Source organism: Pseudopodoces humilis, chromosome 6 (assembly GCF_049639895.1).
Source record: "Pseudopodoces humilis isolate 2021_Gansu_Grassland_sample_001 chromosome 6, ASM4963989v1, whole genome shotgun sequence".
NCBI classification, from domain to species: domain Eukaryota; kingdom Metazoa; phylum Chordata; class Aves; order Passeriformes; family Paridae; genus Pseudopodoces; species Pseudopodoces humilis.
The window spans coordinates 46150891-46175654 of NC_142205.1; the positions used below are offsets into that span (position 1 = coordinate 46150891).

The following is a 24764-nucleotide window of genomic DNA, read 5'->3' on the forward strand; positions in this document are numbered from 1 at the left end:
TAAAATTTAGTTCACTGCTATAAATGAAGACCAAGCGATTAATCTGCAGAACTATGGAAGTCAGAAGGACATGGACAGTACTCAGTCTTCTGAAATGAGTAATAGGGGAAGTTTTTACCTTTGTGCTTGACCTTTGATTGGGATCCTCTCTGGAATGCAAAAGCCCAGCTCCCAAAGATGGTAACTGAGTTTGAAACACAGAGATCCGACCACCCGTTGGAGACATCAGTTTAAATGCAGCCTGAAGAGCAGGGCCCAATGCACTGTGTGTTTCTCTTGTATTGGTGAACATATTTGGTAATGCATTCAATAGATCTTTTATCAGCTGCAGAACAGATTGAAAGGTGTTTTATGAGATGCTGCAAGCTTGAGATTTTCTGCTGTTTCTAAAAAGCTGTACTGTCATGACTGAAGTGGCAGAATCACTACCAAATATTTCAGTTCAGTTTTAACACACTAAGGAAAACAAAGCTGTAATTTTGAAAGCTATGATGGATCAATGAAACAACATGTAATACTTCCATAATGAAAAATTAGCATTGGAACTACATATTATGAGGATTACATTTGAATTCAAAGTTTAACAGGAACATCTATATGTTTTGAATATTTAACACCTTATATTTAATTATGTATTTTGAGCAATCATACCTCTTTGCTTTCATGGAGATTTACAAGTAAACTATCTGGTGTAGGTAGGAAAATATCTGTGGAGAGAACAGAAAAAAAATATTAAAGAAGAAAGTAATACTAAAATAGAACAAAACATTTCACTGCAAACTGCTACTAATACCATGAAACATAACATGTGAAACATGTGTGTTATAGTTAAATATTCATTGCAGATAAGTAAATTATATACAGATACTCGTGTTAGAGAGAGCAATACAGTCTATACAAAGCTTGTCTGATTCAAAATATTGAATTTCACATTTTAAACATCACCTACTCTGTAGTTAGTGCGAGACTATTTTTCAAAAAAATATTCTCATTCAATAACATTGACCTAAAACCAAATAGTTGAGAGATTCTAAGCTTTGTTCTGGGAAAAAATAAATAATAGGTTCTCAAAAATTCAGCTTCCGTTTTCTTTTTACTTACCATCAATATCTGAGACAATCAGCATCTGAGGCTGTGATAAACCTTCTTGCAAGTTGTAAAACTGAACAGTGCTGTCAAACGTTATGAACCCTATTCTAGTTCTTGAATCTCCAGGCAGCCTGAAGAATTAAAAAAATAAACTATTAAGCCCTAAACCTCTCTCTCAAGACATATACTCAGGGCTCCTGCTGATGTTAGCAGAAACTCAGTTCATGTGTAAGGAAGTGAAGGGAGAATATAAGAAGGGAGATCTGAAACAATATTTCCTCAACATTTTCTGAAAAGCTGTGGTAATGATCCAGTTTATAAGACCAAGTGTTACAGATAAGTACTCACTAATATATTGATGCTTTCTTCTACAAGGGAACTTAGGAAGTTCATTTAAACATTACACGGGCACATGAAAGAAGGCAGCCTTCTCAGCTCTTCAATAGAAGACAGTGCATTCTGTTCTTTCCTAATTCAGAACCCCCATTTACTAGTTACAGTGTACTTACAGCTCTAAAGCAAAATCCAATGTCACTACATTGCAACATATTTATTTCTCATGTGGACCACATTTCATATATGGCATAATATCAAATGAAAGACTACATGGGATTTCTCCAGTAAAATATAAAAAACATCATGGTGGATGCACTGATTTCCTGTGGACTTTGCATGGCATTTTATGAATTTTCCTAAAATAATTAAGCATGTTTCAGAAATTCTGTTGACAAAATAGCTGTGAAAAAATGAACAAAGAAAGACTAAAACAAAAAATGGAAGCAAAGATTTTTAATGTATATGTTGGCTTCTTCATGAGAAAACCAAGTTCGACAAGAAAAGCTTACAGAAAGGAATTGTCAAGGCAAGGCCTCCACAGGATTATTTGTCAAAAGGCATGAACACAGTGAAGCTCATTAACCCGTGCTCAAAATGCACCAGGAACAATCTCATACATGCTGTCCCAGTAATAAATAAATAAAATAATAAAATAAAAATACGGAAACTGGCACAGAGTAACTGTGATCTAAAAAAACCGAACTGACAACACAATTCACCTAGGCAGTCTTGGTTACAATGATCCAGTTTCCATCACCTCAGACCTTTCAGCACACGACCCAGATAATTTAACCTCTGTAATTTATTAATTTTTTTTTGTCTTGGCAGGGGGAAAGAATACAATTTAACAATCTTTGTACAAACAACATGTTGTTAGAAGTTACAGCTAAATATTCCTTGCAGGTATGTAATTAAATTATATGCACTTACACATGCCGGGAAGAAATTCTAGGCAATGGAACTTCTGCCCTTTAGGGACAAAATGTTTAGACACTTTGAAATTCCCTTCAAAATTTTCAGTTGCAAATTTTCATAACAACATATTAGCTGATTTGAAAAGGTTATTTATACTCTTACTTGTCTAGGTTTTCCAGCAATGACTGACAGAGTATTGTCAAATATCCAGCCTCCACTGCATTATGAGACACATCTAAAACAAATAAATATACCGCAGGCTGAGGAGGACGAAGCTACAAAGTAAAAAAAAAATAAAACCACTCAAAAATCATGTTAAAAGTAATCAGTCATTAGAAAGGGAAGTAGGAAAAGGGAATACTTAGAAAAATACAAGGTATACACTATACAATAAAGGTAATTTACTGAGCAATACGCAGACAGACTTAACTACAATCCCAGTGGTTAATAACTATCATTTGTAATAAACATAAAATGTTATACTTCAGGAAAAAAAAATTGGTATTTTAGTCCCTCCTTCCAACAGTCAATTTAAACACGATGAAAAATAAAGACTTCCATCTTTGAAATTCCATTGTTCTTTCAGTACATGGACAACGTGATTCTTGAATCAGGGTTAAAGCATTCTACCTACACCCTTTCCCCAACTATGTAACAAGCTCAGTTTATTCACTGTTAAATGCCTGCCACAGTGTTTCCAATCCAAAGACATGAGAACAATTTTTTATTGCTGCTACTAATAATGTCATTATGAACTAGGCCTTTTCCCAGGCAGGCAAGACCACCATCCCAACAATTGTAAACTGACTCCTAATAAGAACCATTTCTTCACAATTACTAACTAGAAATTTGAAGCTGAATTAATTTGCTCATTATTCTATTACTGGTCTTTCAAAACCTCTTCAAAATGAGAAAGGCAGAAATCACATTGCATAAGATTGAAATCTGACTGTACCACATTAAACTACATTGGATGTCAACACACACCGAATTACTTTTAACTCAAAAGCTTCTGACTGTTTACATCAGCCAAAACTCAAAATATGAATTTAACTATTCCTTGGTATTAAGAAGAACTTCACAGAAAAATTAACACACACTATTAGATCAATCTGCAACATTCACTTCAAGCACTATTATATTAATATGCAATTGCTGTTGAAGTTACTGTGGATTTTTTCTTACCATATAGTCTGAAGAAGCAATGAACTCCACTGTAGAATTTTGCACCTCTGGCCGTTTGTGAGGTTCTCCATAAGACCGTGTCAGAGGATTATACATAAATTCTTCAGGAACTATTTAAAAAAAAAAAAATCCCCCCCCAAATACAGATTATATTTTTGTCAGAAAATAAAAACCATTATTGCAGCTAAATGCAAAATAATAAGGGCACACTTCGATTATTGCAAAAAATTCACATTAAGGAAATATATATATATATATAAAAGAGGAACATTTCAAATATCTCAAGCATATCTTTAACATCAAAGTTCAGTAATTGGAAAGAAAATGTTTATTTTAAACAACAGATCCCAAACTATAAAACAACAATGCAAGCAGAGCACCTCACAACAAGCAGCAATCTGTACTGTTTTTCATAACCTCTGGACTGGATTGTAGCTGTCATGATGTTTCCATTTGCATATCCCAACAGCAGTCAGTGGGATTAGCTCATTTCATTAGACAAGTAATCAGCATATTATGAATATATTTTCTTCATCTCCCCAAAGATTGCAAAACAATCTTTTACTCCAAGAAAAAGCACAACACATCTGACTTAAGATGTCTTTAAATATCTCTGGATCATAAGGACATTGTCACTGTAGCCTATGTTTTAATCTAAAATATTCCATGGACTGATACGATGCAAATACTTGAAAGAGATTTTATAAATGCAAGCATCTCCTGCTACAGTCACTTACCATCATTAACTCTATAGCACAGGTTGCATTTCCACCGCCTTTGATCAATGAAAGAAACAAAAGGGTTGATGTAAGTCCTGCAGGATCTGCATCTCACTATTGTGCTTGATGTTATTACTGGTAATTGCTAAAAAGGAAACAATGAGAAGCTTCACAAAGGTATGTAATATACTTTATGGAAAACATCTCTGTTCAGTAAAGTTCGAAAAAGCTTTGTAAGACTACATTTTCTATCATCGTTCCTTTTAGCTGTGTAGTTCAATTTCACAGAGTAATTACAATGTCTATTAAAAACAATCTCCACCGTAAAACCAAAAAAAAACCTGTTTAATTATGGTCTTAATATAATCTCAAAATTAAAGTAATAAGATCTAAAATGAAATTACTTTATATTACAGCTATTACAGCAAAAGGAATTACGAAAGGACAACTTTTGAGGTGACTCTATATGAAATATGACGGACAGGAACACACAAAGAACACACGTTTTTCTTACACAAAGAACACACATTTTAAAAAAACAAATAATACCAGACAGTTATTCACATTTTCACATAAACACTAATAAATTAGATTGAGAGGAGTTGCTTAACAATTATGAATATAGCTTCAATTTTATACTGTGGTTATGCTCTATTGACAGCAAGTATCAGGCCAGTCACACATTCAAACCAAGCACCTCTCTTGAGGCGAGCTCTGTAAACACCTTTTCAAGATGTATCTGACAGTTGTGAGCACAACACACAGAGTGGCAGCTCTTAGGAGAACCACAGGCAATCAAAGATTTCCAACAAAAGAAACTTGAAGGGCTTCTCCCTTATGCATTTCAATGAAGTAGCAATTTCAAGGCTGTTTTTGCTCTCCTCCTCTCTAAGTCACAGACAATTCTTTGGGACTTCTGTTAAACATAGGACTTAGAGTTCATTGTATTTTACTGTCTGAATGAAAACAAAACATATGCATATATAAAACAAACACACACAAAAAAAAAGTGAGGTACTTTACCGTTAGGTCCCTGAAGGGATGCAGCAACAAACCCAAAGGAAGCTTAGCTTTGTTTAACAAAGCCTGTGTCTGTGGAATATTTGTCAATGTGCATCGAAATGAGCTGAAAGGAAATAGAAACATTATGTTAAAAATGAAATTTTAAAAGATATTGAAAACATTGTGTTAACACCGGATTTTAAAGAACTTAGACATTTAAGAAATCCTATGTTTTACAAAGATGATTTAATTGAAAAAATGCCGAAAGATTTTAAAAAAGGCTACATAAAGAAACAACAAAAAGAATACTCCCCTGGTCCACAATTTAGTAGTTCAGCAGTGCAAGTATACCAACACTAACTTGTAATTAAGAGGCAGAACTGCTATAGAAACAATACTCAATGAAAACTACGCGTTTTTCTGTTCATTATAAAGATTTTTCCAGCGAACCAATAGAGTAATTAATTAGTTCCCAGAGTGTCATATTTATATAAGAAAGCAGTAGAAAAGGATCCCAATTACTGAGAGAGTAAAAACCTTTTGGTTTGTGAAACATGAAGGGACACTCAAAAAGCCCAGTGCACCAATAGTGCTGTCCAAGGTGTTCCACACGTAATAATTATTTCCAGGCCTTTAGTCTTCTGTTTTCTGCTGGGACCATGCACTGTCACTACAGCAATCAGGATGTTGAGTCAGTTTGGGGCACTGAAGAATATTTATTTTGGAAGTACAAATAAAATCTTTGGGGAAAAGCACTTTCCATTGTACTTAGCTGCACTTGACTTGGGAGAGTTGATAATACTAGTTCATGTTAGAGGTAAAAGCGTATGTGATTCCAGAATTACTACAGTAAAATATACTCATGAATTGCTAAGTCTATTCAGGCATAATCATAATACTTTTGCAGCAAAAATCCTATGCAATATTACAAAATATTCTATGAAACATACTGTGTAACGTTAAGGTGTTTATTAAAATACCTTGTCTTAAAAATGGGTAGAACAACGTAAAGGTAAATATAGAAAAATTATTAAAATATTAAGACACTAGCTACACTCACTGCATATAATGTATTCTGATGGCAGGACAGTTACAACATTGGCGTAATCATTCAGAGGATAAACTTATTTTCAGTAAAAAGGGGTTTTATTAGCTCATCATTAAGATTAAAAGTTAAAAGTCAGTTTAGACATTTTTTGACATTTTAATTAATCACTGCCCACTAAAAAATATAAGACACTGTCCCAGACAAAGTAAACTTACTCTGGACTGCAGTTTAATTTCCTAAGATCAGAATTCAAGTTAGGCACAGGTGCTGGAACTGAAGACACCGGTAAAATATTTCTATCATGTGTAAGGTTTACTGGTCTCAAGCTTTCTGGCTGCTGAGAATGCTGTAGACTTAATCCTCCTAAGGAAGAGGACAACTGGTTCACACCTGGATATTGCTGAAAAAGGTAAGAGGTACAAACAGGTAAACACACAATCATGTTTAAATAGCTACCTTCAATCTTCTTGTAGTACCCTCCCTTGCAAACATGTATTATAAAAAGATACAGCAGCAATTAGGAACAAACCCAAACAAAAGAAGTGTTGTACTGTAGAAATTTAAAAATGCTACAACAATGTGACACATCTTCCAAATGTGTATCACAGGACAAAATTCAAATTCATTACACAAATCAACACTGGAAGTCACACATAATCCTACAATCTCTCCAGGCGAAAGAAAACAAGGTACTAAAAAGGCTGACACGATTTCTCTCCCACTCTCCTCTGCAATTTAACTTTTGTTACAATTAACTTTTCCAAGTTACAGACAGTGCCTTTAAATACTTATGTTTAAATTAAGCAAAACACTATAGAAGAGGAGAAAAGGTTAGGTTGGAAGGCACCTTTGAGGTCTGGCAGTCTAACCCCTTGCTCAAGCAAGGCTAACTTAAAAGTTAGTTTAGGTTGCTCATATAGATTCATCCAGACAAGCTTTGAAAATATCTAAGGATTGACAATTTCACAGCACAATCTGTTCTAGTGCTTCCCCACTCCATCCTGAAGGATTTTCTCCTAGTATGTCCAACCAGAATTCATGTGAAGCAGCTGCTGTTCTTTCAGTGTGTCCTCCTGAAAAGAGCCTAACAACTCTTTCAATTAAAAAAAAATAAAAATAAATTAAACATTTCTTCCAAGTCACATTTTACATTACGCCTGTGACAGTGAAAGCGTTTGTTACTGGATGTTATATGCAGTAAGGAAATCACCTACCACAGCAGTTTCACTATCTTTGCCAATTGGCCCTTACTTCAGAGAGCAGGATTTGTGTATCAGTACGTTTCTTTTTCTAGATCCGCTCACACATACATTTCTCTGCACTTCTTTAGCATTTGTGTCTTGCCTCAGTATCTGGCTCTTCTGTCACTGTTCTCACAGAATTCACGTGTACAACAGGAATCAGGTGTTTGTAAACAATTTCTTGGGTGTTTGGAGCTATCTTTATGAGTAAGACAGAGTAGATGCAGGCAGCCTGCTCCACTACACACAGCCAGCACATGCTCTACAGTGGACCCTATGCCACACCCTGCTCATAAGGTCATTTAATGCTTGAGATCACAGCCTATAGCAATGCTCTGACACATGCTGATCAAGTACTTCCTCATGTTTCTTCATGGTTTCCTATCTATAAAGTTCAGCTCCTTCAAACATCAAACCACTGCGCACATTACTAATAACTGGTGAAGCAAACTTGTTAACCCTAACTACTTGAAGGCACACTTAAAATTTTCAGTCAAAAGCCTTCCAATAAGTTTAGAACCAGAGCTATGACATCAATATTATAGGTAACATTTATTGTCTCAGAAATTATAAAAATACAAAACATGAAAATAAAGGGGAAATATATCACACAGAAAAGGGTTTTCCCAAGAATTTATTTCATGAAGTAATTTTAAAATTAAAAATACAAGCCTGTGGATAGTGCTGAAAACCAGGATGGTGTCCTGGATTACTGGGCTGCACAGGAGTAGGTGGTGTTGCATTTTGGTAGCCTGGCTGCAGTGCTGGATATCCATAACCAAAGGGCTTAGAAGCTTTTGATGTTTGAAGGACTGATGGAGAGGGAACTGGGCTGCTGGTCACAGAACGTGTCTCTGCAAAGACGAAAGAAATGCCATAGGTATTGAATAAACCTATTTCCTTCTTAATTGAAAAAGGAAATTAAAAAGGAATATTATTTCAAGAACATTGACAAAGTGCGTATGGAAAAATGACCAGAAACTTTTGTCACTACAAACAAAACGTTAAAACAAAAAGAGGCAACTTGAAAAAAACCCACTTGAATTAAATAAAAATAAAACCACATTTTATTCCAATACATACATTTGATATAAACTACAAATGAGACCATTCATGCTTAGTCTCCTTTACCACTTCTGAAAACTGTGATAATATGACTAGAATGTGATAATATGACTAGAATCATTCTGTGATTCTACGATTACTTCATGAAAAGCCACGCCTACAGTTAGAGAATAGCTCTGTTGGCTTAGCCTTATGTTTTGACAGTATTCATAAACGGTAGAGGAGAAACTAAGCATCGTCTCTTTTGAAGTTTCAACCTGATGCAAATTTCTCTTGTATACGCCTGCAGCACAGTTTAGTTCTGCTATTTTTGAAGGTCAAACTGAAAGTAAAACATAGACCTAAATCCACAGTGAACTTAACAGCTGTAAAGAGATGAAACTACTCCTTAGAAATGTCTACAAATGTGAGCTAAGTTTCAGAAGAATTTAAGCTTGGTGAAGTGAATTGGGAAAAGTGCAAGCAAAGGAACAAAACACTCAAGAAGCCAACTGCCAAGAAATTATGTTTGGCATGGACACTCCATGAGGGGGAACAAAACCAGTAAAACAGTTTAAAAACCACATGAGATTTAAGAAACGTAATATTGACTCTGTTTATCTTGGAAAAAAAAAAAGAAGGAACAAGTTATTTTTAGAATATGCCTTCAGCAGAACCAAAGTGGTTAGTTATTAGGCCACAGGTCAGAATTTGTAGTCCTGCTAGATTCTATGTGGATAACAGTATTAGCTTTCTAACAAAGATCTCACTTTAATCAGAAACCCATCAAACCACGGCAAACTACTGTGACACTTTGAGGGGATGGAACAAGGAAGGAGCCTGGAGGGGTAGACCCTCCAAATTAATCCAATTCTTAATTTAAAATACTGGCTAAAATACTTTGAAAAGCATCTTTTCCACTTACTCTCATTATGGCAGCAATCTACTCTCAAGATTTCAATACTAAGGCAGCTGGCCAGTAGGTTAATTTAGAACCAACCTGACAGTCCTGATATTTTTAGAGCTAAGAGTAAGCAAAACAGCAGCCGTTTTCTTTAAATGAAGAAAAATAAAAGAAAATAACCTGATCCAAGCATCTATGCGAGCTGATATTGCTGGTCTCCCAAAACTTCTGTGGTGTCAGCAACTATTATCAGCTCCTAATGTCAACAACACAATCAGGCATACAGTATAATCTAGAAAAAAGATGCTGCTTTCACACTTAGCATATTTTCAGCACTACCCTCAATACTACAATGGAAAGTATGACTTTATGATTCAAGAAAGTTTTATTAAATGGTTATATGAACTTCAGTGTTAAAACTATGAGAAATTATTTAAAAAGGCATGTATGTATCCTCTGATGATTTCCCCCACTCCTTTCATAGGCAGTGCCTTTCATCCACTTGTTAACTAACAATTAACACCAAAAACAATAAAAAGAACACATTTACGTACTTAAATAAATAATTCAATTTACCTGGATAGCCACCTCCTTCCAGGGCATCGTAACTGTTCAGAACAGGAGAGGCACTGCTTGTAGTAGAGGAACTATCAAGTGCTGTGGGAGGAAAATAGTCTAACTTTAGGGACATCAGAAATAGCAAGCTTTTGATAAATAAGTTGACTGAGAGTTTTTTTTTTAAACCTTTGATAAGAAACTGTCAAGAAAGATCCTGGGGAAAAAAAACTCACTACTTCAACCCTAAGACTTGAAAACTATTACCACTGCAAAGAGGAGAGGGAGAAAGTATAATCATCATTATACTAAAAACAAACAAGCACATGCCCAACAAACAGCAAGAGAGAACAACGGGAAAAAGACAAAAACAATGAAAAAAGTTGTTTCTTGAACTAAAAAATATTTTTCTATTAAACCAAAAGTTCTTTCTAGACTACATCAACTGAGGCCATGCACATTTTAAAAACAGTTCATTCATTACTTTCTTCACAACTGCACAAAATACAAGATTCCCATCATCTTCAGAGTGATTATCCACCATCCCCACCTTCAAGACAACCTGACAAGTATTCAATTCTCCCCTCCTTTCTGTACCATTCAAATTCACAGCTTTCCTTTCAGTCTAAAGATTCTATTTTCCATTATCATAAGAGGTCTGAACTTCAGTCGGTATAAACAATTCCTCTTGGCTCACCTAAAGTAGCTAAGTAAAAATCAACTGTAAAAGTAAGTACCAAAAGTTAACTGGCCACACATTCATAGTTGTTAGGACTGAAGAGACTCAATCCTTTAATTATTAGCTCAACCTATGCACAGATCCTGAATACCTTATTGTAAAACATCTGGTATATAAAGAATTATTTTAAAACATGTCTTCCAAGGTGATTTCACATACATTTATTTCCAAAGAAAAAAGGGCCAAGAAGATTAAAGGTATCTTCTCTTTTAAACACACCAGGCCATGAAGTGTGACAGAAAAGAAAGTGTCAAATTATTTAAGAATTGAGAAAAACAATGAAAATTGTATGTATAATTTTTGTGGCAGAAAAGACTGGGAAGATCCACTGATACTGTTTTACTCAGAAGAACAACCATGACCACACATCCCACTGCAAAGCTGAAAATATTTCAAGGGAGAACTTCAATGGTGGAACATTTGAGACTTCCAAGTAAAGAGACTCCTGCATATGAAAACATAACATCACTGACATTTAGGACACAGAAATAGCATGGCACCATCTATACAGTATCAATAATTCTTGAGCATTTTGCCTTTAAAGCATTCAAGTACGAAATAGAAAAGCTATTAAAAAAATCCATAAGACTAACAAAAATAGATTATTTAAAGGAAAATTTAATTCTATGACATTCATAAAATCTTAGTTTTCAGATTTTCACTGTAAATTTTCTTTTTTTTTTTTTAGTCCTGGAGGTTACATAATTGCAATTGTTCCTGGAGGAACATAATTGCAAGATTTTATTTTGTGTTCTAGAAACTGAAGGAAACAAGATTTATGACTTTCTTTACCCTGAGCAGGACTAGCGTTTTTAAAGCTTTGCTAAGTGTTACTACAGAAAAGTCAAAATACACTTTTGTTAGGTCAACAGAATAATTAAGAAGTTACACAGACACAAGCAACCAGATTTTCAACACCTATTCTTCATAAAACCACTGTGAAAATCTGTGCCAGAATTCTGTCTACTGAAATTTGTTTAGGATTTGCATTAGCTCCTGGTGACAGGGCATAAAATAGGATGCTGCTTATTAATCAGACAGCCTCCATATTGAACTTGGGTGCCCTTTCACTCTTTTCCATAAGATACATTTAAATGTAATGATTCCTCCAAGGCTATAGGTTTTAGTGAAGTACAGAACTTGAGAGATAATGATGGTAGGGAGTATGAAACTTTGCTTAGGGAACAAAGTAAGGAGAGAAAGGTTACAATTGATAAAAAACCCAATCAACATCAATTGACAGAAACCTTGGCATGCAAACCCAACACACTACTTTTAATTATGACCTGGATGTCATCATTGGTTTGTTACATACTTCACAGAATTATTATGAGTACCTACCCTATTTCCACAGTATTCTAGGTGATGATTTAATTATTTTAATAAAACTGGCACTGGTTTTTTTTATGACAACATGAATTATAAAATTAAAGAAACAGCTACAATAGTTTCCTATTCCAAATCAATACTAAAAGCCAGCAGTACAAGGTATGTGCTTCCATCTATCAGTAAGGGTAGTAGTCTAAAGTTTATCTCAAAAAGGTTTTTATACTGTTACTACTCATGCAGCCAGTAAAGACTTGTTTTAAGTTCCAAAGGAAAAGGTAACCAAAATTGAAGAAACTAAACTGGTGAGAAACATTAAACTCACAAAACCAGGTCATTCTGACACAAGACAGGCAGAGTCCTTGCAACCAAGTACGTAACACTTCAATCAATTAGGACAAACTGCTTCTTAAAAAAAAAATCAACAAACTTTTAAAGTTTTCTACAAAGCAAGCAGATTAAAACTGAACCTGTGTACCTGACCATTGAGACATACACCTTCACAAGGAGAAAAAAGCCAGCACAGATTAATTTACTGTCCTAAAAAGCACACTTAAAACCTCTCCAAATTTACTACCTTAATTGTTTGAGTTCCTTCTGCATAAAATGAGAAACAAGTTAAACACTGTTTAATGTAATGATACAAATGGTATTTGGCTGCTTAACCTGAACAATTACCAGTCTAATTTCTACTACTAGTTATCCTCAGTTAAAACTCACTGCAAATCAAAATACTGAAAATACAGGAGTCTTGCAAGTTGTGAATATTACTTTTTTAGAGTCATAAAACATCTGATATTAACATGACAAAAAAAGGACCTATTTGTTGGTCACTACTGAAGTTCTTTTTTTTTACTATACTAGTAACAGCTGGGAAATTTCAAGCTGAAGAGTCAGAGTGATTTTTTGTCTCAAAGGAAGAAAAAGTTTCAGGGGATGGAAATATGGAGAAAACCTTGAGTAGGAAGAGAACAAGATACTGGTGTAAAGCTAAAGCCAACCTGCTTCCTCATCCTCCTCATCCTCTTCCTCATCATCTGAACTTGATGACAAGGGAGCTGGTGCAGAGCTAGCTTGATTATTAACATATCCACCATACTGCATGCCTGTGAAGTGGAAAGCACAAACATCAGAGTCAGACAGACAGGAAAGACGAGAAACGAAAGTCACAAATCATTGCATTAAAAGTGAGAGAAATCAGCTGTTCCAGAGAAAATCCCAGCATGCAACAAGTTAAATCTACAACCCTAGAAGCAGTTTTTAGTGGGCTAGTTCAGCAAAGTATTAGTAGCACAAGGAAGTTAGCAGATAATTTTATATGTGTGTATGTACATGTGTATCAGGTGATTAAACACACAGACTTCCTACATCTCTTTTTAATACCAGTTTGTCCAGTGGAGAATTTTCAAAAAATAATACACAGAAATAAAGGGGTTATTTCCACATAAATTCAAATTATGATATAAAAGTGTTTAGTATTAACTTTTGCTTGGCACATCTGCCCCTTTTAGGACAAGAATAATTAATGTTGGAATTCTGTCAGAAATGAATGAAATATATTGCTGTTGCCACATGCGAGAGTACAAACACACTTACAGAGAACACACAAACATTCCAAAATAATCAGCAAAATTAAAGCTAGGTAAACCTAAAAATTTGGGTTCTCTTATGTTTACATGAATGCCTAAATTTGAGCTCACCAGCAAGTGATTACAAACCATGCACTTCTAGTATCGGGTGACAATGCACCAACTGCAACTGCTGCCACCTCCACAGCACAACGTATCAGTTTTTTTTTAGTTTGTTTGCTTTTACAATATCTACTCTAAACATATGTGAGCAATACACAAAAGCAACACATAAACATATAATTTCAAAACAGAGTAAAGCATGCAGCAATGGCTTATAATTAACTTCCTACATTTCTTGCTATTGATGTATTTTCAACATCTTCAAGAAATCTTACATTTCTGTTGTGACAAGGCAGGGTTAGCAAGGATTTTAAATATGCTTTCAGTCAGGCAGTGACATCCTAAATAAATGCAAGTGATCACTGTTTCTCTCTAATCAATCTAATGGATTGATATGGTAAGAAAATATCCTAAGTATTCAAAACTCTTCAAATATTTGGGAATTTGGGGTTCCTTCCCTCTGTATAAGTACTGTGGCACCAATGAGTAGCATTCTTTATTTTAATACAATAAAGCATTACAGAAGTGCTATGTTATGCATAATCTCAAACCATTATGAAAACAAATAATATGCCCATCCATGACTTCAATCAACTGTATCAGCCTTTATCTAAAATATGGACTATAAAATGCTGTTAGTTTCATGGCTTTTTCAAAAAGGGTCAGCAAATGAACACAAGAGGAGCACTTTAATTTCACTTAAAAAAACGTAATAGAGTCAAAGTGAAGAGTATACATTCAAATACTGGAAGTAAGAAAAAAACAAAGCAAAACTATAAAAACATTCTTGAGAAGATAAACTTTCACAGAGAGACTGGTGCAAGAAAAGATGGGCATTATATTCCTTTATCTAGTGCATTAATTCCTGTACAATTCAAATTTCTCCGTAATTCAAGTAGTCACAGCAATGAATCAAAAATCACTCAAACGGGCCACTGAGTAGATTCAGTGCTTCAGTTTTTCCATACTGCCAAAACACTAATTTGAATAACTTCTACTCCCATCTTTTATAGATTTACTGGATGCAGTTGGGAAGGGGAATACAAGAAAATCATTATCTGTGCAAGAACAGACTGGAACTTACAGACTAACAGACTATGTTTTTTCTCAGGCTTGGGAGAATTACTGAGGACTAAAACAGAATAACTGCATTATTGTGAAAGAGAAAAAAAACTACCTTAAAATAATTAACATGCAAGTAAAAGGGAAAAATGTCAGAATGACAAAGGGCTGCACTGTAATAGCAAGAACCAAAGTAAGTGTGCCCAGTGTGATAGCATAAAGACATCATGTACATGGATAAGAAGAAGAAAGAACGGGTATCTACCTGCAAAATGCATGCCAATGTAAAAATTCCAAGCATACACAGATGAGAGAAAAGGACTCGATTACTCATTATTGGTCACATGCATTAAGGATGCAGGTGTTTGGAAACAATATGGAAGAAAAGAAATTAAAAAAATATGCTAGCAGCATAGAAGTTTAGGAATCATCGGAATTAGGTCACTATGAATGCTGTGAAGACTGGGCTGGTTTGATTCTAACCAGCCCTACGAGTTTGCACAGATTTATTTTCATTGCCAACACCACTACAGATTTCTGCCTTTAAGACTGTGCTGTGCTAGTACAACTGTCCAGCCAAAAAAAACGTCCTGAGAATAGATCTGCTTAAAACATAAGTTTAAAAAGCTAGTGTCAGGTGGGAAAGTCTCCCATTCTAGCTCACTGCCCAGCAATACCAATAGTAGGCCAACACAGGGGAGAAAGTGACTGGGGGCAGAAATGGGTGGCTGCAGACAGCAGTTCCTAGTGCCATCATGTGCCTAATCATATTCAACTCAGTTCTGTTCAGTATTTTTTACAGATTTGATAATGGTGTTAAAATCTCCCACTTTTAAAGCTGCAAAAGCCGATTTTGAAATTGTTATTTCCATAAATCTGGCCTAAAATACAACCACATAATTTAAATCATCACAAATTTTGTGGACTGGAAATTTCTAAACCCTGCAAGCAGTGTACCTGTGATATAATAATACTGCACTCTAAGGCTTTATCCCACTCTAATTTACAGACACCTAGAAATGTATGTGGCAGGACACAAGATAAATTGAGATAACAACACATTCGCCTGTGAAATAAACCAACTATTTAGGTATTTTAAGTTCAATCACCCACAGCATAAAACACAGTGCACATTAAATTTGAACCGATAGTTACAAAAGATTAAATAGGCTTCAATACATTTTAAGGTTTTTATCCTGTTAGAAGATAGCCAAGTAAACAATTAAAATTTTTTAGTTTTTATAGGAATGTCCCAAGAGGAGCCTAAAACAATGAAATTCTCTTCAAAAATTAATTCAAACTGTTTTTTTCCAGAATGCTTTCATGTAGACATTGGTATTCTATAAAATTATAGAAAAATATTAAAAAAAAAAAAATAAAGTCCATCTGATCTCTGCAGGAGAAACATACTTGGGATTCTAAGCCAGACAAATATTCAGTACATCTGTTCTGTTTTTTCAGTAGGTTCACTTCCACAAATAGTTACCACACTTAAGTATTGATAAAAATGTTGTTGATAAAAAAAGCAAGAGCACATTATTTATTTCAGACTCCTCAAATGAAGCTAATGAAGAGTTTGTCTTCCAATGCTCATAAAACCATCATCTGAACTTGGAAACTCATGTGTGATGACATGTGAATAGATAAAATTAGATCAACAGAAATTCCTGAGAAGTTATCTTTATACTGCTAACATATTTTTGTTTTTAAAATGTGCTCATTCAGCTACCTACTGCATTCACCTTCACTTAGTGGAAGCATCTGAATGTAGGAAAGTTCAGCAGCCACTGCACTGATCTGTAGCTGCTGTACGAGGTTCACACATTTCACAGGACTCACTTCCAGAACATACACACTGCACACCAAGGCAATCACCGTTAAACAGCTAAAATCCTTTTTCTCATTAAAAATACGGTTTGCATTTTTGTTGGAAGAAGAAGCAACACTGTTTTTTTGTTGCAAGCACACCTACAATACAAAGTCTATCTAGCACCAAAATCAACTATTAAACTGTGCAAGAGCCACACTTCCCAAAATTGACGTATTTTCCTTAAAATGATACACTTAACATAGAACTTTATAGAATGAACAATTTTTTTTCTGCTAGTATATACAGAAATGATTGATGAACAACCTGTAATCTGCATTCTACCAGAAAAAGGAGGAAATTCAGGAAATGGGATAACTTAGTTATTTACGTCAGAGGATTCTGTAATTTAAGAATAAAAAAATACACTGTGACAATCACACACCATACGGTTACCAATTACTTTGAACACTAGAGATACTGCATTGTTCTGGACAAAACTAATGCCTACTTCCATTCCTCAGGCAGAGTTCTTTATCCATAAGAATCTAAAATTCTGAAATTGCTAAGAGAAAACATGGCCAAAATAAAAAAAAAAAAAATCATGCAGTCAATTAGATTTGGAATACTAGATACAGAAACATGTAATAATCAAAAGGCAAGCTAAAACATCACTGTAAAGTTTAATTTAACTGAAGAAGGCTCAAGAGCCAATTGATTCTTTGTCAAGATGCCGCCAACATCAGAATTGGAAGGAGCTTACACAAACACTCCTGATTTCCCACAAGAATTCTTGCAGCAGCTTTCCATGGGTGCCTAGAGCTAAGCAGTAAGAAAACAATTCTACCAGTTTGAACTTAATCCTCCAACTCACTGTTTCCACAAACAAACTAGCAGATTTCTAGTTTACACTTCATCTTTCAATACAGACTAATTACAAGCTAATTTTAAGATCTTCCTCTAAGAAATTACAGTAGTAAGCAGCTTTTTAGAATAAGGGAACTAAAAGAAGTTTTTTTTGAGCAAGAGACATGTAAGACTGCCAACAAGACAAACAAGCCAAAGGCAACACATGGACAAAGGAAATCAAACACGGCACTAAGAGAAGCTAAAACCAAGGTGACAAAGCACCACTGCTAAGGGTGCCTGATGAGATGCCCGAGATGTGCTCCAGTCAAACACAGAAAAGCAGCAATAAAATTTCCAGCATTCATGTGTGCATGTGGAATAGAGCAAAAGTCTGTAGTGTGACTTCCCATTCCCTTTTAGTACCTTCCTGAAGGGCCAGCTCTGGTGACTGTGCAACAGATGGTGAAGATGGTGGCTTTGAAGACAGGCTTGGAGCAGGTGACCTTACTGACGACATCACAGCAGAGGAAGCAGATGTTCCAGCTCCAGGCTTGGTAAATGGAATATTATGGCTCACTGAATGCACCGGCTGTGAAGAATCAATGCCACCTGAAAACAACAGCAGAAAGCGGGAACCCTTTGTATGTACTTGCAGACAATTACACAACACAAGCAATCACATTTGATTCCACAGTAACTACAAAAACCAATACAGTACTTCAAAGAGAGATGCCTTCAAACAAGTGTCTACGGAAAGACTGGTTGCTCTAAAAAATTCAATACCTACAGTGCTAAAATTCCGTTATAGAGAACAAATTGCTCTGACAACAGCAAATAAAAAAGAACGCATGATGCAGTAAGAGCAAGACTAAGCTGAAGCTTATTTTTGATACACCCCAATGCTGTGCTTTTACAAGTTACCCGTCCCAGGTAAGTGGAATGTCCACCTGAAATAGGCTCTCTCAACATTCCTCCCACAGGAGGAAACCTTGTACACTTAGACCAGTATTATGCCTCCCTTGCAGTCTTGGCACTTTGCAATATGGGTAGAGACTCATATTCCAAGCAATCTGTTTCAATCAATCCTGAGTATTCCACAAAACTTCTGATGTGTTTTAGACATCTGGACTAGACATAATCTGCTAAAAAAAAAGTCAGATTAATGCTTTGAGAGATTTGACATAGTCCAGCTGAAATTCCTATCAGACAAAGACAACATAACTTCAATTAAGTTAGCTCTCAAGTAAGGGTTGCTCTTTGCTTATAAATTGAGAAAATCTGTATTATGATTCTTTCTAAAAAAGCCCTGACTGACCAAGCTATTAAAAAGAAGAAGAGAAAGGAAATAGTTTTACCAAAAGTACTCAGTAAACAAACACAGAAATTAAGCAAGAACAAAATTCTCCATTTGTAGTATACTTGTTTAAGTTACAGAATTCGTTAGAGGATGCAGAGGTAATATTAACTTTGCATCTTCTGCACATATAGCTGTGTAGTTCATACAGTCCCTGAGAGGTGATATCTCACAGAACTTAATGGGCAAGCTGAGGTTTCCTTTAGAGGGTGAAGAAGAAGAGGGAGCTTAAAATGATCCTTCTGTTTTTATTATTTACAGTCAAAATTAACAGCAACGCATCTTTATTATCTCAAGGGAACTTTTATATATTTTGCAATTTTAAAATCTGATGCTGAGCATACACATGGCTTTTTTGCAAGTCTTAACAAAATCAAAATGATGTCTTCTTCCAATGAACATACAGAGCATTTTTTTACTGCAATGGACTTACTATAACCTCTGCTTCTACACACTGACTTGCAGATTCCCCATGGGAGCTTCAGAACCTGTCATAAGGAATGCTCTTTTTACAGTAGCTTCCTCAAGCAAGATCTGCAAGATGACAAGGGAAGAGTTCTTTGCCACATTCACGTGCTCACCCAGATTTTGTAGCAGGGAGCTGTTTGCAGGGTGATGGTATTTTCCACATTGCAAGTCAATATAGCAATGCTGGCAGCATCAAGCACTGCCATAGAGAGTGCCAAATGCTGTAATGTCAGTGTCACGTGCTCAAAACCAATTTACACCTGGATTAGCTGAAGATGTAATACTTTCCTGCCAAGTACTAATATCTACTCTCAAGCAAAGGTTATCCAATTACCTTCAAAATTACGTGAATCCTTTAAATGCATTGCCAAAAAAAAAGTTTCTAAACTCTGAGAAATAAAATGTAATTTTTCTTTATACAAAAATCCAACCTGCAAAATTAAATGTTAAATTTTATTTGGTGACTCTGTAAAGGTTTTAAATGCTATAAGCAACCAAGACCAAAGGAAACACTGGAATAAAATTAACATTTAAAACCACGTTGTCGGCAACTATCATCATATGAAACAATCCATGGTGAGAGAAATTCTACTATCACTTTTTTTTCCTCTGGCCAATGAGAAGATTGTGTTCTGTCATATAAGTATCATTTTAGGATTGCTTACTGTAGCTCAAGACAAGAGCTGGACTGGACACCAGTTTAGAACACAAGTTTCCCATCAACTTTTCCAGGACAAAAACAATCACGCCAAGTAATATTCCCATCAACTGATGGAAAGAGTCAAGAAGTGATGGGAAGTCAAGAGTTTTGTCAGGGTGGGCAAATATAAACCCCACTCTCAGTGACACAGTATTTTCTGTTTTTCACATTTAACTCCTCACCTTCAATGTGTACTGAAGTTTTCCCTTCATGCCTGTCAACCATGAACATCTCTTCCACTAACAATGATCAAGAATAACGATCTACAGCTAAAAGGCATGTTACAGAAAGAATCTGCATAATTTAGCAAATTAGCATTGTAATTCATCATTTTTCCCTATACAAGATCAGAGTGTTGTCATTTAATTTCTAACTGGAGACTTAGAGGTCATAGTTAAAAAGTATCACAACAGCATCCCCTCAAAATTTCAGAAGAGATGCAAGGATTATCCTTCTTGAGTTGCTTCAGCTGTGATCTTGATTTCCTGACCTCACCAACCCTCGCAACCACCCTGCACACCCCCTGCACCCTGAAACGTAACACCATTTCTAAGGAGAGATGTACCACCTCCTTGCAGCTTGTTTTCCAACAGCATCCTTTGCCCCAGACTTTCAGTACTGCTGCAGTCCTTCCCCTTTTTCAACCACACCTATATTAGCAGATTTACAGGATTATAGCCTACATTCCTATGGAACTGGGGCAGCAAGGACTTTAAATCCTGATCTGACATGAGGGGAAGTATGTGCGAGAGATAATGAAATTAGAGTGTCTCCTGCTCAAGCAGACTGTCCATACCAGGATGCAAAGAAACCCATGCCATACACCCACAGAAGGAGCTCTTCAGCTCCTTTCTCCTCACCAAGGGGTCCAGTAAAATTCAGACATCCTGGCTGACATCCACACTAACTTGAAAAGCACCAAGAATAATGAGAGTACTCCAATTTCAGCTGAAATAAACTGGAAAAACATTAAAGAAAGCTACTGACCTAGAAAGACAAAAGGACTTAAATAATACAAAGTATGTCATTTACATAGCGTAATACACCTGGACAGATTTTTACCAATACTGTTCTGCTGAGATACATATTTTAAAGATAGAAGAGGGTGATTTTGCAGGGTTAAACTAGTTTAAACCTCCAAGGAGAAAAATCTCAAATCAGAGATATTTATAGTCTACTTTATTTATACTTCCTAAAGCAAAGAAAATTATTCTCACTGCCTATTATTCATCAAGAGCAGTCAACTACCAGCAAAAAAAAAAATCCTCTTAAAATAAATTTGGTTTCTTCTAGTGAAATCTCAGCAAGCTTGCTGAAAATACTTCAGCTGCTTCAGAAAGGGGCTGCTAAAGTTTTAGGAAAGTACTTTCTTGCAGTTCTGTATCCTTAGTATAGGACAAACAGAAGTTCAGAGGTTTGAGCTTAGTAAATTTAACATGCTGGAGGCTTTGCATTAAAATTGGATTTTTAAAGAAACCAATTTAAGTCCAGTGGTGACAACTTTTTTGATTCAAATAAAAAATAATTCAGAAATCAAACCACTTCTGAAAAACTATCACCAGCCTATGCTTCATAAGTCCTGTTTGAACACACAGATTTTATTAACACATCATTCTTCTATATAAAGGTTTCATTTTCATCAGAGAGCTTTCAGTGCTGACTATACAAAACTGCTTTGGAAAAATACACTAAAACTGTAGCATCCTGGCTGACAGTCTGTCTGCAATTTGCTTATTTATAATTCGAAGATTGTAAGGGCATTTTTCACAACACAGCGGCAATGACAGCAAACTCTTACTGGCACACTGACAAAGAGGAGAATACTGTATCCAAGTTTCTTTACACAAACAGTCATACTTAGGAATTTCAGTAAATCTTAAATTTTTTTCAAGTAGTTTAGCTAAAAACTATGCACAGAACAGATGGAAACTGTTTCCCATCACTGCCTCTTCCTGAAGAAAGCAGGGAGGATGAAATATTCAGAAAGTTTCCTTCCAACAGATCATTCATTATTTCCTTATGCTCCTTGTGTTTTGTATTCAGACACTTTCCAAGGATGTACAAGAACTGGCAAATAACTTTCAAAATCCAGCTTCTTTTCTTAAAGGCTGAAAACAATTAGAATACTATATATAAAATTACTCCATCTGAGAAGAGTGACACTACACTGGGAAATTTAGAAAGCATCTCAAAACCAAACCAATTATGACAGGATCAAACAATTACTATAATTACTTTACAATTTAATTATTATGCATTTACTTAGAATTATTTATGTAACTATTTTACTATCCAGGTGTTGTAACAATTGGATTTTTAATATATTTTTGCGAGACGTTGAATTCTAGATTAAAAGAAATCAGGTAACATTGGAGGCAGTTTGTCCAGCCCCCATTTTTCAAACATCAAAAATGGTTTTAAGTGTTCAAGGTTTAGTAATAAAACTGTTGAGCTCTTCCTTCAGCCTTGCTACCAGTTATGTTTATCTACTTTTCTTAGTCAGCAAATACAGAATCATTTGTGTGCTGACACTAAACCAGAATTCCGGGGAAAGAGAAAAAAGTTATTTTGCAGATAATTCACTCCCAGAAACCTGTGCACTGTGCAATGAAGCACAGGACGTGTTTCTATCAGCAGCTTTACAAGCCTAGAGCCTGCATGTGGTTTAACTATTGAGGCCTACAGTCTGGCAAACCAACCAAGGAATGCAGTACTACCCAAGTACAACAGAAACAGTGGATCAGTGTTTATTTTCATAATTGCAAAGTGAGTATCCATGACATAGCATTATCACAGCCAATTCTATCGCTAGTTCTTTGAAATTCAAGTGTAATATTGCTACTTTTTCTTGAGGTCATATGCTAACCCCATCACCCCTTTAAGAGCAGCACTGAATAGTTCAAAAATTAAACTACTGCCCATATTGCTCTTCACCATCTGGTCAGCTCCACTGTTCCACCTTGAAAACAGCTGCTCATTACAAAAAACTCGCTATGAACAAAATCATTTCAAGACACCTCTACAGGAAACAAAATCAACAAGCACTGGAATTAAAAACTTCTGGAAATAAAACAGCAACAGTTTGAACAAACAGTTCAAAAGTTGTTTTCATATGCCTAATGCACATTGTGTTATTCTGGAAAGACACCTGCATTCTGTCAAGCCCAGCTGCAGATTCTGCACACAACAGAGTCAACTTTTTTGGCCAGTCCTTGAAAAAAATCTATTTTTACGCACATCCATGAAAATTCAGGAGCTTTTCAAGGAGCACCCTATTTTTCTTTTTTAAATGGTATTTTGTTTCATGGTTTGAAAATACTGGAGAAAATTACACAGAGCACTCATCAGCACAGAATTCAAATCTACCAATATTAAAAGTAATAATAACTGAGCTGAGGTTGACACTCTACATCCTAGTTTTGGGGAGGGGGCGAACCAATATTGAAACTAAATTCAGACTGTGGACTGAATGAGCTTCATTTAAGCTTAACTGCTTTTCCCAAAAAAAGCTGTACCAAAGTCATATTCTTTCTTAAGTCCTTGGTCTGAGAAAATCTCAGCTCCAAGGACTCCTAAAACAGTTTCAGTGTTACAATATAATCTGAAACACCTAGCAATAAAAAGGAAAAACTAGAGTTATGTAACATCTGCCTTTAGCAGAGAAAGCAAGCTGTAGTCTAGCACTGCTTACAAGTCAAAACTGCATGAAGTCAGAAAATTCCCAGTTTAGAAAGAAAATCAGAATCTTCCTGCACAGACTATTGCTCCCTCCTCTGCAGAGCAGGGTATTTCATTGTGAAGGTACTCACACATCTCCAATCTCTTCCATGCCACCTACTAAGTACTACTTCATGAACTGGTACTCAGTTTTCCTGTGAAACAGAAGCTGAAAGTATTAATGAGGACTGAGTGCACTTACCCTCAAGTGGCACCTTCACAACTTTATAGCTACAGCCATACTAAAGCCATCAAGTTGATGCTTGCAAAAATCACCTACAACTTAGAGAACTCTTTCAAATGTTTATCAAAAATATTAATTAAAAAAACTCCGACTGACTCGAAATCCATGTAGGGTTCCACTTCTTTCCTGAACTTTGTGAGAAAATGCATGTGTTTATTAAGATCCAATTATTACAATTATTACAGAGATGCCTCTGCTTGCATTATGGTGCAAATGAGACCATACGACAAAGTCAATAGTATGAATTTTATTTGAGAGGACAAGTGACAGATTAAGACCCATCAAAGAGACAAGAAGGTAGACATGAAAAATACCTCAAATCCTGCAGGCACTGCCATGCTGAGAATGAAACATGCTCCCACATCACTGGGAACTGCCCAATTGTGCAGGATACAAGAATTAAAAGGCACAATTACATATGTAAAATATTATCAAAGGAAGCAAAAAAGCAAGATTGGACAGTATTTCAGGAACCACATACAAGAGATGACTGCAATGAGTTATATAAACCACACATTTTTTGTGAAGGAAATGCAAGCATTTGTGGTGGATATGGCTGTGTGATACAAGTGTGCTGACACATCTTTAGAAGAGGCCACTGTAGAAAAAGTGAAGAAATACCAGCATCATCACAAACACACCCAGGAACTCACAACCATGGCAGACATTCTATCTGTGAGCGTTCCCAGCCGAGTGCAGGGGAAATGGTACCATAGAAACCATGAACTTCTGAGAGGCGTCACTCTTAAGACAGGAGAAGACAGCCCAG

At 35.6% G+C, this 24764-nt stretch overlaps 1 protein-coding gene across 4 annotated transcripts in view; it reads right to left on the reverse strand.

Annotated features, from left to right (window-relative positions):
* SEC24B (SEC24 homolog B, COPII component) overlaps positions 1–24764 on the reverse strand; it is a 50631-nt gene that overhangs the window by 18702 nt on the left and 7165 nt on the right. For 3 of the 4 annotated variants that reach the window (XM_088056206.1, XM_005517513.2, XM_014261245.2), the window contains 12 exons: positions 17936–18121; positions 13105–13209; positions 10060–10140; positions 8208–8389; positions 6510–6694; positions 5268–5370; positions 4263–4389; positions 3526–3635; positions 2503–2615; positions 1102–1220; positions 652–707; positions 119–325 (listed from right to left, as the gene is read on the reverse strand). In XM_088056206.1, the coding sequence (XP_087912332.1) occupies positions 119–325; positions 652–707; positions 1102–1220; positions 2503–2615; positions 3526–3635; positions 4263–4389; positions 5268–5370; positions 6510–6694; positions 8208–8389; positions 10060–10140; positions 13105–13209; positions 17936–18121 (1574 nt within the window). The remainder of the gene's footprint in view (positions 1–118; positions 326–651; positions 708–1101; positions 1221–2502; positions 2616–3525; positions 3636–4262; positions 4390–5267; positions 5371–6509; positions 6695–8207; positions 8390–10059; positions 10141–13104; positions 13210–17935; positions 18122–24764) is intronic. The other variant, XM_088056205.1, reaches the window with a different exon arrangement.